Below are 19,748 nucleotides of genomic sequence, written 5' to 3'. Positions count from 1 at the left end.
GAAGAGTTGAATATAAACCATATTTTAGTCACCATTGAACACAATTTCTGCCATAGAAAACAGTAGGTATTTGTGCAGATTTTTTCACAGACTGACACGTGGTGAGACTTGTAAACCACAACTTTATCTTTTGAGAGAGGATTTTAACTTGTGATAAAGTGGTTTAAATTTTGGGTACTGTGGTCAGGGTACTATGGTTAATGCTCTCTCAGACTTTTCATTTGTAGTTGTACTTTCTTGAGATAATTGCATAAGCTACGGAGCTCAAACTCCTCACCTTCATTGGAGATAGTATAACAAGGTCTCGGGATATAGACGCAAACAATACAGTGCATGTGGAGCCCAGATCACAGCACCTGAAATGTAATGAGTGGCAGGATCCCCAAATAACGGTATAGAGTGTGCAAAGCTCTGGCTTCTTTCATGCCTTTTGTCCTCTCCTCTCTTCTTCCCTCCCTTTATGACTTCTTCCCTCATCTCTTTCTCCTAAGTAGCTATGTCTTGAATTATAAATAATTTAAATATATCCACAGTCCTTCATGTTCACATTGAAACCAAGCCAATTAAAATTAGATATGCATCTTTGCCTGTTGTCTCTCCAATAGTGCTTGATTTGTTCTTCCTAAATGCATTTTCATGTTGGTCTGAAAACCATTCTGACGTTTTTTTTATTGAAGTTTTGGTTTTATTGTTGAATGCTACTAGGACACGATGACTAAACTGTTGCTTTACTATAAATCAGTGATTCTCAGACTATGGGTTGCTAACCCCTGGGAGTCAAATAACCCTTTCATAAGGCTTGCCTAAGACCATTGCAAAACAAATATTTACAGTTCAATTCATAACTGTAACAAAGCTATAGTTATGAAGTAGCAATGAAAATAATTTTATGGTTGAGGGTCACCATAATATAAGCAACTATATTAAATGGTTGAAGCATTAGAAAGGTTGAGAACCACTAATATCAATGATTGATAGAAAACATAAAATATGATTTTTTTTCACAACTGCACATGGACACATAGCACAAAGAAGAATAATGAGGTTTATAAATGATGAAAGGGGAGTGTTCTGACTTGTTATTAAGTTTCCACCTCACAACTTTTCAGGAAAATTAAAGTAGTTGAGTCTGCATAATTTCAGTGCCTGTTGTTCTCACAGCTTGGTCTCTTTCTCAAAGGCAAGTGGATTATTAGAATAGCAACAACAAAAATAATAAAAGATTCAGGAACGCAGTGCAAAAAAGTAAGAAGAAACAGAGAAGCTCATTCTCTCACATTTCATAACTTGAGTAAGGCAGAGATATTTAAGGAATCAATAAAACAACACTCAAGACAGTTGAAAAATTGATAATCTAAAGAGAAACTATTTCTCAGAGCGTCATGTAAAGAGATTTGCTTAGTTACATGCAAAATAAAGCCATCTTTTGTGGTGGGTAAAATCCTACAAAAAGTATGCTCTAGTTAAAGACCTAAACATAAAGAGTAATTTCATATAAGATTTTAATTTAGTATTTTCATGTGTAATGACAATATTTGTTTGAGATATCTGAGAGTTTATTTATTGATCTAAGTATTGGTTTGTTTAAATTATTTCTGTCTTTCTAAAACAGGGTCTCATATGCACCAGGCTCCCCTTGAACTCTTTATACAGCCAAGGATGACCCTGAATCTCTGCCTTCCCTCTTTCATGCCCAGAGTGCTGAGATTGCAGGTACATGAGGTGTATCCAACTATACCCAGTTTATGTGGTGCTAGGGATCAGATCCTGAGAATCACTGATGGTAAGTGAGCTCTCTACCAAAAGAGCTGCATTTCTACTCCTTAAAATCTACTACTTGTAAGGACAAACTGATTTGTCCCTTTGGTAGATTTGAATGTTTGAAAACTTCACACTTAAAAAAGTAATTCTGATCAGGACACTAGCCCATGGGGCATATCCGATGAAAGCCTTCACTTACCAGGGAACTGGGACAGAGGGGAGATTATCCTATTGGGTCTCTAGGTGAGAGAAGCATGGGAGAATGGGCAAATAGAAAGAACCAGAGGGTCCTAGAAACCTATAAGAATAACATTATAATGGGCAGATCTGGGCCCAGGGCTCCTGCTCAAACTATGGCACCAACCAAGGACAATATGTAGAGTAAACTTCGAACCCCTACACAGATCTAGCCAATGGACAGGACATTCTCCACAGTTGAGTGGAGAGTGGAGTCTGACTTTCACACGAACTCTGGTGCCTCATATTTGACTACGTCCCCTGAATGGGGAGACCTGGTGGCACTCAGAGGAAGGATAGCAGGCTACCAAGAAGAGACTTGATACTCTATGAGCATATACAGGGGGAGGAGGACCCCCTCAGTCACAGTCTTAGGGGAGGGGAGTAAGGGGGAAAAAGGAGAAATGGAGGAATGGGAGGATACAAGGGATGGGATAACAATTGAGATGTAATATGAATAAATTATAAAATATATTTTGAAAAAAAAGAAAGAAACCATTCGGCCCAAAAAACCAACAACAACAACAAAAAAAGTAATTCTGTTCAGGACACTTGAGCAAAAGTAGAAACAGTCCTAAAATTTCTGTGGTATTTTAATAATAGTACCAAGATATATTTCTGCCAAAAACTTATTTTGTGTGTTCTTGTCTAGATAGTATATGTAAAATATCTATAAATAAGTATTTGTTTTCAAATTTTACTGTTTTACTCATTTAACACAGCATTAAAATGCTATCTCTGATGACTTCAGATTCCTAGTGTTTCGTTTGGAGTACCATGTGGTGGTAATTTGTAACATTCATATTTATAAAAATTGCCCACCATTGAAATTTTCAGACACTTTATAGCTTTTGATATTTTTGGGTACCACATCATATTATGGCCAAATTTCCTCATCTCTTCCTTTTCTAATAAAATTTTAGGACTAGAAATACTAATACAAAAATATATGTATGGTTATAACTCTATAATCATGTATTTTATTATTATATGTTGTCTAAAACTATTACTAGAATTAACGAATTTCATTGTAATTGATATAACTTCTAAATTGTGATTTTTAAAAACACACATTTACTCTTATGATTACTTCAATTTTATCTCATTCTCTATGTGTATGCACTGTCATGTAATTACGACATAAATCTTAATATGTTTCATTGTATCTTAGTTTATATAATATGTCAATAGAAATTGTGTTTTTTTCTTCTTCATGTGATGGCACAAACTTGTAATCCCAGCACTTGAGAGGGAGGAACAGCAAAATCAAAAGTCTATGGCCAACCTTAGAGCATGGTGAGTTCAAACTCATGACCAGCCTGAGCCACAGGAGACATCATCTCAAAGGAACACTCCTTCATTGCTGGTGGGACTACAAACTAATACAGCCACTTTGGAAATCTATCTGGTGCTATCTCAGAAAAATGGGAATAGGGCTTCCTCAGGACCCAGCTATTCCACTCCTTGGAATATACCCAGAAGATGCTCCAGCACACAACAAGAAAATTTGCTCAACCATGTTCATAGCAGCCTTATTCATAATAGCCAGAACATGGAAACAGCCTAAGTGTCCATCAGTAGAAGAATGGATAAAGAAACTGTGGTACATATACACTATGGAATACTACTCAGCTATTAAAAACAAGGAATTCCGAAATTTGTGGATAAATGGATTGAGCTAAAAATGATCATAATGAGTGAGTTAACCCAGAAGCAGAAAGAATCAAATGGTATATACTCACTTATATCTGCACACTAGCCCAAGGGGCATGTCCCATGAAAGCCTTCACTTTCCAGGAAACTGGGACAGAGGGGAGGACATCCTATTGGGACTCTAGATGAGAGAAGCATGGGAGAATAGCAAAATAGAAGGATCCAGAGGGTCCTAGAAACCTACAAGGCGAACATTATGATAGGCAGATTTGGGCCTAGGGGTCCCACTCAAACTAAGGCACCAGCCGAGGACAATACTTTAAACCCTTTAAACCCTTACCCAGATCTAGCCAATGGTCAGAACATTCTCCACAGTTGAGTGGAGAGTGGGATATGACTTTCTCATGTACTCTGGTGCCTCACATTTGACCATGTCCCTGGAGAGGGAGACCTCGTGGCACTCAGAGGAAAGACACCAGGTTACCGAGAAGAGACTTGATACCCTATGAGCATATACAGGGTGAGGTAATCCCCCTCAAGAACAGTCATAGGGGAGGGGAATAAGGGGAAAATGGGAGGGAGGGAAGAATGGGAGGATACAAGGGATGGGATAACCATTGAGATGTAACAAGAATAAATTAATTTTTAAAAAAACTGTAAAAAAAAATTGTAAGTCTCCTTAACCTATGCACCATCAACAGCCAGTAGCTCCTCAACTACATGTGAGGTTTCAGGAGCCCATTCTTGTACACATCAATGGAATATTTCATTGGTTTGATCTTGTGCAAGTCTTATAAAAGTGACCACAGCTACCATGAGTTTATATGTGCAATGGGCATGTCATTTCCAGAAGAGAGCACTTTATAGCACCCCTCATTTTCTGGTTTTACATTTTTCCGTTTATTTGTTTTTTGTCATTTTGAATGTATTTTCACTTGAACACACAAAATTATGAGTATTAGAATAATTAATCAAATTAAAATGTTTTAGTCTTTCAAATATTACTATTAACTGTTGTTTCCCTGAGTTCTATTCACTGTGTAAGGGGTGAGAATAGGTCCATTGCTTCCAATAAAGTATTATTCAACACTTTGGCTGTGCTTCAATAGGAGAAGTCTTTGGGAAATTATCTATGGAATGGCCATAGATCCTTTGGAATGGGATATTCACAGGAGAAACTTGCCCATAACCAGGTGGCCAAATAATCTTTTATATGTCAAGAAATTCAAGAAGTAACTTAAACTGTGCACAAATGTTAATGGAGCAACTTTAATGCTGAAATCAAATTATACAGAACACTTAAACTGCAGGTTCTGTTTATTCCCCCTTCTTTGCACTTCTAGGTTCTGATAATCACAATAATATGGAAATATATTTTCAGTATATTTTTTATAATTTCAAACACATATGTTTTTCAAAAAATATTTTATTAAAGCATAGATTGAATGACAAACATTTTTAAAGCTAAATTTCTTCGTTTTTGGATTTATGATAGTATAAAGTTGAATTGGCTTTATTTTTACTAATAATACTATGTAGTCAATTCATAGTGAAAGTATTATCAGTTTTTCACTCTCTTTGTCATTGCATTCATTTTCTATATAATGGTGCTATCTCTTTCAAAAGAATAAATAAATCATAAATTATTTAACAAAGTAAATACGTTAAGACTCCTTTGTTATACACATGCACACACGCACACACACACACACACACACACACACACAAACTTCCCCAAATGAAATTATGTAATTGCCCCCATTTGTGTGTGTGCACACGCTCGCATGAGTGCACGTGTGTGTGTATGTGTGTGTGTATACATGCATGTACAGTTGTGTAAGAGAGTGGATATATCCCTGAACATTTGTGAAAAGCTTAAAGGAGAGAAATATAGATATGCGTGTGTATGTGTGTGTGTGTGTGTGTGTGTGTGTGTGTGTGTGTCATACATATAACCATTGTTAAATTATTTCCTTTAGGTAAAGTCTCTATCTGAACCTTTAAATTGTTTTAATAAAATATCTGTCCAGTGAGCCCTGCACCCTGACTGTCTTCACTTCAGTAGCACTGGGTTTAAGTTGGAATAACATGCCTGGCTTTTGCATGGCTCTGGGAATTTGAACTCAGTTCCTCATGCTTACACATGAAATATTCTTACCCACTGAGCAATCTACCAAAGGTAGTAATTTAATATTTAAGATATACCATAAGACACTACCAATCTCTTCCACATTTTCCTGATGGCATTCTTCATTTCTTTATTCCTAAAAGTGTAAATCATGGGATTTAGCAATGGTGACAGGATGGTAGCAAATAAAAACATGTTTTTCTCAGAGGAGAAGGCAGATGTAGGCCTTGCATATATTATTATGCATGGGACAAAGAACAGGACCACCACAGTAATGTGGGATCCACAGGTAGAGAGAGCTTTATGTCGCCCTGCAGAGCTCTGGGCTCTCAAAGAGAACAAGATGACACCATAGGAGACAAGCAACAAGGAGAAGATGACGATGCAGAAAGATCCACTGTTTGCAAACACCAAAATGACAAAAATATGAGTGTCAGTGCAGGCAAGCTTCATTAATGGGAACAAGTCACACAAGAAGTGATCAATGACATTGGGGCCACAAAAAGGTAGGTGCAATATAAATATAATTTGTATGATAGAATGGAAGAAGCCCCCTGACCAGGCCACTCCTACTAGAACTCCACAGAGTCTCCTGTTCATGATGGAAGAGTAGTGCAAGGGCTTGCAAATGGCCACATAGCGATCATAGGCCATGCTTATCAAGATAATCACCTCTACCCCAGTGAAGAAGTGCACAGCAAAGAGCTGTGTCATGCAGCCTTCAAAGGAAATGGTTCTTCTCGGATAAAGCAAATCCACAGTTAACTTTGGTGTGATGACAGAGGAAGTGCATGCATCCAGGAAGGACAGGAAAGCCAAGAAGAAGTACATGGGGGAGCGAAGCAGTGCAGGGCTGCATACGATGGTCACCACAGTCATTATGTTGCCCCCAACTGTTGCAATGTAGACAAACAAAAATACAACAAATAGTATTTTCTGAACCTTTTGATTCTGTGTAAGTCCCAGGAGTAAGAACTCAGTGACAAAGCTCTGGTTTAGCATGATTTTCAAAAAGACAGTGAAAGGAAAATCTCTTTATCTAAATCTGTAATTGTGAAAAAATAATGATCATATAAGATTATACTATTACTACAAATCAGTTCAGGTACCCTTATATAAAATTGTCTTGCCTTATTTCATTACCATTAAAACAAAATATTATAAATATTTTAGGAGGGTATAGTTGACTATTATATAAAATTGAGATAGAAACAAATTATTGACTACTTGAAATAGCCACACTTTATATTGGGGCAAGAGCATATCTAGTTGGGTTGTAGAACAAAAATAATTCATCTTTGAATTGCAAACTCTAATAGATTCTTAAATTGAAATAAAAAAAAGAGTAAGAATAGTCATGCAACAGGCCCCCTCTATATATAAAGGTACCATACATTCTATCACACTGTCCATATGTGAATGATGTATCTTGTTTAAAGCAATTGGGTAAACAGTGGAGAGTCAGAAGAGAGTAACTCACCACCTACATAGGACAATTGTAGTAAACCTCATAACTGAAGAAAATAAATAATGCACTGATTATAGTCTGTAGCCTTGATACTTCTTTGACATTTATACAATGTGACCTCCTTTGAGTAAATATAATTCTGTAAATACATGGTTTGAAATTTTGTGACTCTACTACAAACATATGGGCAAACAACTTATATGATAATCTCCAAGAGTAACAAAAAGCATCAAATTTGAAAATGTCAAAATGTTATCATGGTAGCATTTCATTACAATGGTAGGTGTAACTAAGGCACTTGAAAACACAGCTGCCTTTGAAGGAGATTCCATGACTCCTCTAGTTAAAATCACACCCCTTAGATTCATTGTCTCAGGAAATTACAGCACTAAAACATTTTTGCATCTCCTATATACACAACCAAAATGTATCAGTAAAATACAATTTGTATGTGAATATATACATATGTAAAATGGGTATTTATATCTATTGTTTAAAATCTGTGAGTAAAGACTTAAGAATATGCGCAAAGAACTAAACACAAGTCAGTTTTATTGATTGCCAAATACAATGAACAAACACAACTCTACATATTAAAATCTATCACAAGAAGGTACATAAATTGAGTGTAAAACAGCATTGACCTTGATATTATTCGGTCACTTCTTCACCAGCATCTGAATTCTTTATTGACTCTGAAACTAAAGCCAAGTATAATAAACAGCGTCTCAGAAGCCAGCAGTGTAAAGCAAACCATGCAGGGACACTAGACAATCATATTTTATAACAGACTAAGAAGATCACTATATAATTCACAAGCTGTCATTCAGAGGCAAAGCAGGATGGATAAAGAACTATCATGAATAAGGAGATCACAGAACACATCACCCATGCATTAAATGTCCTAAAGAAACTCAACATTTTTTTTACAATAATTAGATTTTGATAGGAATCTCTAAGATACGGTGTGTGTGTTGGGGGAGAGTGAGGCTGGGAGGAGTGAAAGGAGAGGAAACTGTGATCAGGATGTATTGTATGAGAGAAGAATAAATTTCTTTAAAAGATAAGGTTGTTTCAATGCACAATAATGATTAATGTTCTTAATATATAAGAGAAGAATGAACGAAAATAAATAAATATCAATTTTCCATATCAAAATAATGATAATAATAATAATCAATGATTTGGTGTGAAGTTCCCCATACACACCCACAGGGACTCACGTATCAGGTAGTTGGGCTGTACAAAGAAGACAAAACTGAGCAAGTTGTTCCAAGGAAAACAGGCCTTATGCTAATTCTTAAAATTAAGCAAAGCTTCCAAGGAGTGGGATAGCACACAACAGGGACATATGCTCAACCATGCTCATAGCTGCTTTATACATAATAGCCAGAACATGGAAACAGCCTAAGTGTCCCTCAGTAGAAGAATGGACTGAGAAACCGGTACATTTACACGATGGAATACTACTCAGCTATTAAAAACAAGGAATTCCCAAAATTTGTGGACAAATGGATTGATCTAGAAATTATCATAATGAGTGAGTTCACCCAGAAGCAAAAAGAGACAAATGGTATATACTCACTTACATCAAAACACTAGTCCAAGGGATACGTACCATGAAAAACTTTACTTACCAAGAAAGTGCGTCAGAGGAGAGGACATCCTATTGAGACTTTAGGCGAGAGTAACATGGAAGAATAAGGAAATAGTAGGACCCACAGGGTCCTGGAAACCTACAAGAAGAACTTTATGACAGGCAGATCTGGGTCCTGGGGTCCGCCTCAAACTAAGGCACCAGCCAAGGAGAATATAGGCATTAAACTTCGAACCCCTACCAAGACCTAGCCGACGATCATGATATTCTCCACCGTTGAGTGGAAAGTGAGATCTGACTCTCACATGAACTCTGGTGCCCCTTTTCTGACCATGTCCCTTGGATGGGGAGGCCTGGCGGCACTCAGAGGAAGGATAGCAAGTTACCAAGAAGAGACTCGATATTCTAAGAGCATATATGGGGGAGGCGGTCTCCCTAGATCACAGACATAGGGGAGGGGAGAAGGGGGGAAGTGGGAGGGAGGGAAGAATGGGAGGAAACGGGAAGGGCTAACAATCGAGATGTAATATGAATAAAATAATAAAATGGAAAAAAAATTTTTTTAAAAATTAAGCAAAGCTTAGCTTCATTTCCCTGTTCTATTTAACATGGCCACTAATGCTAAACAAAATGTCACTGTCATTTTCCCAGTAAAACATTTGCCAATTTGCTGTGCTACCTCCACAATGAAGAGAGTACAATGCAGTTACCATAGGGTCACAGGGTTAGGGTTTTAGATTAGAAGCTAATTGATATAACACAAATTGTCATCTACATTGAATAACAATTCTTTGTGCTGTAGGTGAAGGCAAATAAGTATGGAACTAGTCAAAATGCAGAAAACAACTGACTGTGGGTTGTCCAATTCTATCTGATACATCTACAACATAACTCATAGACATAAGGCTCAGAGAGCATTGCAGAAAACAGGAAGAAAACTGTAAGAGCCAGAGGTCCAGCACATCTACTAGTGGGTGTTATCACCTACATAGTTGAAAGCTATGTCAAATTAAATATAATTTGTTATGTAGCTAAATTAACATATCTACAATTAATTATTAATCCTTTTTATTTAGTGTGATAATATTAACAAACTATGTTTAATATCCTACAGCTTTCTATACTATTTTAAGTAGATTAATATAAAATTAGACCACATAAATTTTGAAATAAATTTTTTAAAAGATCACCTTCTGATTTTGAATCATCCTAATTGTAGGGCTAAGAACAAAAGATCCTTATCACCAGACCTATGACCATATGAACATGTGTACATATTATACACCCCTGAAATACTCAAAGAATAATTGATATACACTTACTTAATGTTAGCAAAACAGTGTTATGTATAATAGGAATTAGAGCAAAGCATCATACATGAAGCATTTTGGTCCATGGAAGATAAGATGAAGATTCAGTATTTTAGTTGGAGATGGCTTGACAAGGCCTGATTCAGCCCAACCTGAGCTCAAACTCATCATGCAACCTAGAATGACCTTGAACTCTCTATCCTCCTGTCTTCACCTCCAAGAGCTGAGATTCTAAAGTTATGCTACTGCATTCAGCCAAACCCATATTTTTTATAAATAATATGTAAATTCTAAATTAGAAAGAACATAAGATTATCAATCTCAGTGCTATTTAAAACAGAGTTTGCATACCCAAACTTAAATGAAAAATTTAATCAATAAAAATTTGTTTTAAAAGAAAAATCTTAAAATGACATATTAAGATGTCTCCTTAAATGTCTTTTTTAAATGGCATTTAAAGAGCTTGCCAGTTTAATAAAATTTTAAATTCAATAGATTTTAATAAATTTAAAAGTGTTTTTCTTTATTTTTCAAATTATTCAGGCAATATATTAAAAATATAAGTAATTATAGAAAGATAAGCCTGCAACTCCAGTCATAAAATTTAAACTAATTTAATGTTTCAGAATTAAAATTTAATCCTGAAAATAAATTCATATTAGAAAATGTTGTTATAATATGTCAAAAATATTAAAAACTAGAATGAAGATGTCCCACGGAAGTTAATAGCCCTTTTTCCTCTTGCAGAGCATCTGGGGTTGGCTCCTAACATGCATACAGTGTCTCACAATGGTATTTAACTCCAGTTCCAGGAGTCCTCTTAGAACATCCTTGAGTACCAGACATGCACAGGGCGTTCACACATGAATCCTACTTACTCATACATATAAAATAAAAGTAAAGCAATCCTTAAAAGTACTAGAAACATAGAAGTATCTAAAAGATTAACAAGGAGGATGGCTATGTAAGACTGCTGTAGATTACTTTCACATGACACTGGATATAAAACACTGATCCTATGGGGACATCAAGGGAAGTATTGTAATACTACACTAAGTAAAAAGAAAAAAATTAAATGTTCATTTACAGATATTTTTAATGCATTTATAATCTAGAAAGGAACATTTAAATTATAGTAAACACTTTGTTATCAATGTCAAAATACTCAAAATTAGACATCTAGATTAAAATTCACAAAATCCAATTTTCTTTAAACTTCATTAGAAGGTGGTGAGCTTTTCATACCATTAATCAGATTACCAAAAGTAGGGTTAATAAACTGAAATAACATAGTATTATACATCAACACTTTTGAACCCTGACAATCTTTCCATAAAAGGCTATACCTAAATCTTTTCCTAAAATCCATGCAATCTTTGACTTAAAATCCATACCTATAGGTGTCAACTCTTCCTTTGTATTTTTTCCTAAAATGTTTGGTGGCCTTTTCTCTAATACCATTCAATTGGATATTCTAAAGCTGGTCTTGGTCTTACTCAGGGCACTGAACAGAAGGGACTGTGCTCACTGAGCCACTTCCTGAGCAGTGGCCATGGTAAGCACACTTACCATAGTGTTTGCTATAGAGCACTTTCAGTTTTCTTGAGCTAAATCAGAAGATTTGACTCTCACACTGGAATCATGATTATCTTTCTTCTCTTTTCCAGTAACATAGGTTATAGTGTATTTTTAGAAAAAGAACATTTTATATTCACTCTCAGTAACTTTGAGGCACATGAACACCAGTTTTCATTCTCTTAATCAAAGTTTTTAGCAAAATACAGGGAATTCAGTTCAAGCTTCATGAGGGTGTATAAACAAATAAGTTGAGCACATATGTAGAACAAAACAATCATTGTTGGAGAGAAAGAAAAATTAACTTACGTTACACTTCGAATTATTTGGTTTTAACTTCATGAAATATTGCAAATGTATTCAATTTAATTTAATTGAAGAAACAGCTTCATAATGAATTGAGAGAAGGGGCTGTCTTGCAAGGAAAAGAAAAAAAAGGAAGGGGGAGAAAGAGGGAAGGATGGACGGAAGTGAAGGAAGGGAAGAGAAAGAAAGGGAAGGGAAGGAAGGAAGGAAAGGAAGGAAAAGGAAGGAAGGGAAGGGAAGGGAAGGGAAAGAGTTTTTCCACTATGAAATCCTGTTGTGTACACTGGGCACTTGTACCGTTATTATATGTGAAGTGCTGCTTTCTAGGCATAGCATGTATTATTTTATCTATTTTGTTTCCACTGACTTTAATCATAGAACTCTACTAGGGTACAGAGTCTGATCACTAGAGTTTACACAACTTTCTTAAGAACATATTTATGATGCAAAATGTTGTCACATTATCAAAATTTAGAGTCATATATGAAGGTGAAAATTATACCTTATGTGCTTTACCATGTGGCAGTCATGTGGAAAATCTGATGACAGACATCTTCTAATATCTACGCAGAATGCCCATTCAGTGGTGAGAATAATACTCTGCTTGCATCCAGTTTCTACTTCTAAGGGAAAGGAGAAGAGGTCTGGCAATGAGAGTGGAGAATATTGTCTCTGTTTCGCAAGAGCTATATTTATCATGGTCCCCAAATAAGAGAAAAATGAATAAACCAAAATTCCTTCTTGACTGGTGCTGGAATTTAAAGAGGTTTCCCTGAGACATCATGAATATATGAGATTGATTATGAATCCCCAAAAGCGTTGGAAAATTTCTGCCCCCTTGAGATACCAAGACATAGTTCTGTGCACTTTATCACTTCCTCCAGTGTTTAATAATACTTATATGCACTTCCAACATTAGCTTGTACTTTAAAAAATGTTTACCATGGATCTATTTAATAATGTTCCCATCATTGTGTGGGAACAAAACTCTATTTAATAATATTTGGAATATGATGTTTATGTGCTTGAATTTAAGAAAATTCCTTGTCACAAGGAATTTTTTCAACAAATGCATAAATGAAATATGCATTATTTTGGAAAATATGGAAAGAACAGTGCATTAAAGAATAATTTATGTGAAAATATGTAAAGAGGTTTATATCAATAGAGATATTATTTATTTCCTCTAAGAACATTTTGTTTTGTTTTTATATACTTTCAATTTCCTGTATGTATACATATTATTATTGTACTATTGACCATTCATACTTCTCTTAATCCTCGTTCAATTGTGCTGACCCTCTTCTCAATATTAAGATCCATACATTGCTTTCTTAAACCCATTGTCTTTAGTTAGAGTTGATTGAATGACGAGGAATAGGGAGTTATTTACTAAAGAATGGGAAATTTATATACATTTATATACTTGTGAAAAATGATAGTCTTTCACCAGCCAAAATTTCCTGCCAATAGCATCCCAGGGACAAATGGGGCCTGACATGCCCCTCCACTATCCTAGATGAAATGTCGAAGGGCCCAGACTTGTACAAATATACACAGTTAATATGTATTCATTATTTCAAAAGTAAAGTCACACAGAAGAAAACATTTCATAGCATTCATGACTTTACTCCAGGTCCTTCAATGCATTTTGCCTTTCTAAGATATTCCCTCTTGGGGATTTAGGACTGAGCATTGAAAAAGTAATCTCAGTCCTTTCAAGAGTTGCATGTCTCATATATGATATATACTCACTTATAAGTGGATTTTAGCCATAAAGTACAATATAAACATACTACAACACACAAACCCAAAGAAAATAAGTAACAAGGAGGATCCAACTGAGGATGCTTAAATCTCACTCAGAATAGTAGTGGTTGAAGAGAGTGAACAAGGTGGGAGAGGGAACACAGAGAAATATGAGGGTGGAGGTCGAACCTATGGAGAGCTAGCTTGGAAGGACAAAAGACCAGAAGATAAAAGAGAAACACTGTGCTGGCACATCTCTGTGACAAGCTGGAGACCCAAGATAGGATAGGCTTCTGGGGGAATTTGAGAGGAGATCTAGCAGAGACTCCTAGTAGCAGGGGCCATAGAGACTGAAGAGGACACCTTTGAATTAGACAAGTCTCCTACTTAGAGGGAAGAGAACACCAACTCACCCACAAAAAAAAACTTTGACTAAAATTTACCCTGCCTACAAAATGTGAAGGGATAAAGATAGAACAGGTATAACAGAGAATGAGAGAATGTCCAACCAATGCCTAGCTCAACCCAGGATCCACCCCATGTGAGAGAACCAATGCCTAACACTACTAATAATGTTCTGCTATGCTTTCAGACATGAGATAGCAGAGATGCCCCCTGAAGGGCTCCACCTAAGCAGCCCCAGGAAACAGATGCTAAGATTCACAGCCAAACAATGGATGATGTGTAGGAGCCTTGTGAAAAAGTGAGGGGGAAGGAGAAAAGGACCTGGGGTGATAGGAGCTTCACAAGAAGACCAATAGAGACAACTAGCCAGGACACAGAGGGGCTTGCTAAGACTGAAGCACCAACACAGGGCCTTGCATGGACTGGATGGTGGGCAGCTCAAGATTCATGTGGGTCCTCTAATAAGGAGGGAAGGGTCTGTCTCTGACGTGTATAAACTCTTCTCCCCAATTGCCTCCTTTTATACCAATAAATGATCTTACATTCAATTTCTGAGCAGGGAAGAGAGTTGGGCTGCACTTCCTGCCAGGTAGGGGGAAAGGAATTAGAAGAAGAAATAGGGCATTTAGCCAAGGGAAGAGGTTCAGGAGAGATGAGAAAGATTCAGCCACATACCATCCTGTTGAGACTTTATAGGCTGTGGTCAGATGATGAGGGAGGAGGGGCCCCCTGTCAGAGGTCTAGAGGAGGAGAGTAGGACAGAATAGGCGGGGAGGGTGGGAATGGGAAGATATAAGTGAGGGGATAACAGCAATTAGGATGTAATGTGAATAAATTATAATAAATGAGAAACCTGAAAAAAGGAAAAGAGTAAAATTATACCAGGAGACAGGCAGTCTGTGGTGTACAGTCATCAATTCTAATGTAACATACCCAAAAGCATCCCCCTCCTACTGCCCACTACCCAGCCAAAAGAAAAAAAAACTAAAAAGCAAATAACTAAGGGATTTTGTCAAAGATGAAGTCAAGACAGACTTAAATTGCTCAAGATTGTATTTATAAACAAATATGAAAGTGTCTCAATTGTTTCTGTGATAGTATGCTTACAATATTAAGCTAAGGGTCTAAGGAGCAGAGGATGGGAGGTTGTGAAACCAACTGAAGGGAACAACCCAGGAGATGGGGAGGATCAGAACCAGCCCCATTGTGGACATATGTCTCCTGGGTTCAGGAGTGCAGCACCCTGCACTTTTCCAAATAATCTAGCAAAGTACAGGCCCCAGGCCACATGGGGAACAGAGAATCAACACAGTGAAAGTGGTGAGTGATTGGGCTGCTAGAATCAAAACACAGACTTGGGAGCTTCTCACACTGAACAGGATAACCCAGAAATTGGTGAGAATCAAAAAATGTGTGTGTGTGTGTGTGTGTGTGTATGTGTGTGTGTGTATGTGTGTCCTACCTGCAGCCAGACTTCAGGGCCTGGGCACTGGAACCTGGCACTGCTAGCTATGTGCACACTTCACATAGGATACTGACATATTTGAGCTGAGTACAGGCACCCCTTGTGGAACAGAAGGTCTGATACAACAAAATGGATGAGTGAAGGGCTGCTGATTCTAAAACACTAAATTTGGTGCTTCCCAGACAGAAGAGGATACACTGGGAGTTTGCAGCCTTCCCCTGGCCTGGGAGCCACACACTGTGAGCACTCTGCACTCTCCACATAGGAAACCCTCAAAAACAGCATCTGGATCCCAAGTACAGTGTTCTGGCCTCCAATCTACTATTCTACTCTGTTGCTGATCACCCTGAGGAGGCAAAGTAGTCAGTGCTGCTGCTGAATCCTGGATCCTAGGTGGCAGAGCTCAGAGGAATCTAATATCCAGGAGGACAGTGTCTGCTAGACCTGTAAACCAATCAGCTACCTTCCAAAGGGATTCGCTCCTTCCACTGCCAGCTTAGAAAACCCAGGTCCCCATATCAGATGGCTAAAGGAATGGGTAAGAACATACTCCACAAAAACCAGGACAGCATGGCTCCATCAGAAAAAAACAAACAAACAACAACAACAACAACAACAACAAAACAATGGATACCCTAGTGCACATGAATCTCAGGAAAAATGACCTTAAAGCTACATTTATGCAATTATTTGAAAAAAATAAAGAGAAAAAGAATAGATCCTTCCAAGAATTACAGAAAAATACAAACAAATTAATACAAGCCATGGAGGACAAAAAGGAAACCACAATTAAACAGGTGAAGGAAATAATTAAAGCTGTTGAAGACATGAAAATGGAATTAGAATCAATTAAGAAAACACAAACCTAGAAAGCCCTGAAAATGGAAAACTTAGAGAAGAGATCAAGAACCATAGACGTAAGTACCACCAACATAATACAAGAGATGGAGAGAAACTCAGTCACTGGAGATACAATTGAAATGACTACATCTCTCAGAGAAAATATTAAACAGAAAAATTTATGACACAAAACATCCAAGAAGTAAATAACACCACGAGAAGACAAAATCTTGGAATAACAGGAATAGACAAAAAAAAGATTGCAGGGTCCAAGGACCAGAAAATATTTTAAAGAAAGTCATAGAAGAAAATTTCCCCAACGTAAAGTAAGAGATGCCCTTAAACATATGAGAGGTTTATGGAATACCAAATAGACTGGAACAGAAAAGAAATTCCTCCCACCACATAACAATCAAAACACTAAATCTACAGAACAAAGAAAGGATATTAAAAGCAACAAGGGGAAAAGTCCAAATAGTATATAAAGGTAGACCAATCAGAATCAAACCTGGGTTCTCAACAGAGACCATGAAAGCCAGAAGGACATGGGTAGATGTCATGCAGACACTAAGAGACCACAGATGCCAACCCAAACTACTATATCGAACAAAACTTTCAATCACCATAGATGGATAAAACAAAATATTGCACACGACAAAACCAAATTTAAATAATATCTATGTATCAACTCAGCCCTACAGAAGATAATAGAAAGAAAACTCCAACCCAATGAGGTCAAATACACCCAAGAAAGCACAAGATCTAGAGGATGTCATAATAGCAAAATCAAAAGAAAACAAGCACAGCCACACACTATCACCACCAGTTCCATAATAAAAGGAACTGACAATCATAGGTCACTAATATCTCTCAACTCACCTCCCCAATAAAAAGACACAGACTAACTGAATGGCTATGAAAACTGGATCCAACAATCTGCTGCATTAAAAAAACACACATCAGCAACAAAGATAGATATAGCCTGAGAGTAAAAGGCTGGGCAAAGGTTTTCCCAGTAAATTGACTCAAGAAGCAAGCTAGAGTAGCCAGTCTAATATATAATGAAATAGACTTTCAACTAAAATTAATCAAGAAAGATTAGGAAGGATACCTCATTCTAATAAAGGGAAAATCCACCAAGAGGACATCACACTCCTGTACAACTGTGCCCCAAACACAAGGGCATTTGCATTTATAAAATAAACATTTTTAAAGCTCAAATCACACATTGATCCCAGCACATTAATAGTGGGGGACTTCAACAACCCACTCTCTCCAGTGGATAGAGCATCAAGGCAGAAACTAGAGAAATAATGAAACTAACAGAGGTCATGAATCAAATGGACCTAACAGACATCCACAGAACTTTTCACTCAAACACAAAACCATGTATCTTCTTCTCAGCACCTCATGGAACCTTTTCCAAAATTGAATATACAGTCAGTCACAAAACAAGGCTCAACAGATAGAAGAAATTTGAAATAATCCACGGTATCTTATCAGACAACCATGAACTAAACCTGAACATCAATAACAAACCCTAAAAACACAAGGAAACTGAATAATGCTCTACTCAAGGACGACTGGGTTAGAGATGAAAGAAAAAAAGAAAGAAAATACTTAGAATTCAGTGAAAATGATGGCACAGCATAATGAAACCAACGGGACACAAGTAAAGCAGTGCTAAGAAGAAATTTCATAGCACTAAGCGTTTTCATAAAGAAATTGGAGCGATCCCATAATAGCAACTTAACAGCACACCTGAAAGCTCTAGAACAAAAAGAAGCAGATACACTCAAAATGAGTAGTGTGCTGGAAATCATCAAACTCAGGGCTGAAATCAATAAATTAGAAACAAAGACAACAATATAAAAGAAATGAAACTGAGTTGGTTCTTTGAGAAAATCAACAAGATAGACAGACGGTTAGCCATACTAACTAAAAGGCAAAGACAGAGTGTCAAAATCAGAAGCGAAAAGGGAGACATGATGATAGATATCAAGGAAATTCAAAGAATCATTAGGTATTACTTCTAATGCCTACATGTCACAAAATTTGGAAATCTAAATGATATGGACAATTTTCTTGATAAATTCCACTTACCAAAGTTGAATCAAGATTATGTAAACAAACATATTTAAAAACCACCCTATATACCCTATGGATATAGAATTAGTCATCAAAAGTTTCCCAGCCAAACAAAAGCCCAGGGCCAGATGGACTCATCTCAGAATTCTACCAGAACTTGAGAGAAGAACTAGTATCAATACTCCTCAAACTACTCTGCAAAATAGAAACAGAAGGATTACTACCAAACTCATTTATAAAACCACAGTTTCCTTAATACCTATGCCACACCAAGACCCAACAAAGAGAATTTCAGACCAATTTCCGTTATGAACATTGATGGAAAAATACTCAGTAAAATACTTATAAACCAAACATAAGACTATGTTGAAAATATCAACACCATGACTAAGTACGCTTCATCCCAGACATGCAAGGGTGGTTCAATATATGGAAATCCATCAAGGTAATCCACTGTAACATTTTTTTGGTTTATTTCTTTATGGGTTTTGTTTGTTTGTTTATTTTGTGGGAAAGGAGGTATTTTTGTTGTGATGATAATAGGGTATTTTTAATATTTTTCTAGTCACGCTTTAAAATGGAGCAGAAGTGAAACTTCAACTCTTGTAATATAGTCATCTTTTGTAGTGTTGGATACTTTTATGAGCACTCAACAGCACATTTTGCCACTTCTTATCTTGTTCTATAAGGAGTGCTCTGAGGAGACACTGCAGGCTACTCAGCCATGGTGTGCGCTGTGAAGGCTGTAGGAATGAATTATCAATTCTGGTCTTTTGCTCATATTTAGATTATTGTTCCAATATTGTTTTCATATTTCTCTGGAAGAAACCCAACAGATTCTTAAAAAGCTGATATTTCCAAAATGAGATATTTATTTCTACTCACACAAAAAAAGATCTTTGTATAAAATATTTGAATTGTGACTACTTTCAAGTATTTAATACACCATTTTTTTCTTCAGTTCTTCTGGTTACACAACAATAGCCTTCAAAATATTTTTAATGTTGTATTTTCAACTGGAATAGGATCAACCAAGATAGTTTTAAAATATGTGCCATGCCATCTTATTGATGATCATATCATATCACAAATTTATAAGAAGAATTTTTTCTCATAACTGGAGTTTTATGTTAGGAAAGTTTACTTTTACTGACTTCTTATGAATA

The 19,748-nt window shown here is 36.5% G+C and overlaps 1 protein-coding gene across 1 annotated transcript; it reads right to left on the bottom strand.

Annotated features, from left to right (window-relative positions):
- Window positions 1-5,845: 5,845 nt before the first annotated feature.
- On the bottom strand, window positions 5,846-6,784 carry LOC127192967 (olfactory receptor 4C15-like). Its single transcript, XM_051150346.1, has one exon. The coding sequence runs from the start codon at window positions 6,779-6,781 to the stop codon at window positions 5,846-5,848; it is 936 nt and encodes a 311-aa protein (XP_051006303.1). The 5' UTR covers window positions 6,782-6,784.
- Window positions 6,785-19,748: the final 12,964 nt, after the last annotated feature.

This window comes from Acomys russatus, chromosome 8 (assembly GCF_903995435.1).
Source record: "Acomys russatus chromosome 8, mAcoRus1.1, whole genome shotgun sequence".
In the NCBI taxonomy this organism is placed as follows: Eukaryota; Metazoa; Chordata; class Mammalia; order Rodentia; family Muridae; genus Acomys; species Acomys russatus.
The sequence above is the reverse complement of the archived record's forward strand: the minus strand, read 5'-3'. Positions and strand labels throughout refer to the sequence as shown.

Excerpts from the sequence above, each read along its gene's own strand:
- LOC127192967 (XM_051150346.1), bottom strand. The coding sequence starts at position 6,781 with ATGCTAAACCAGAGCTTTGTCACTGAGTTCTTACTCCTGGGACTTACA.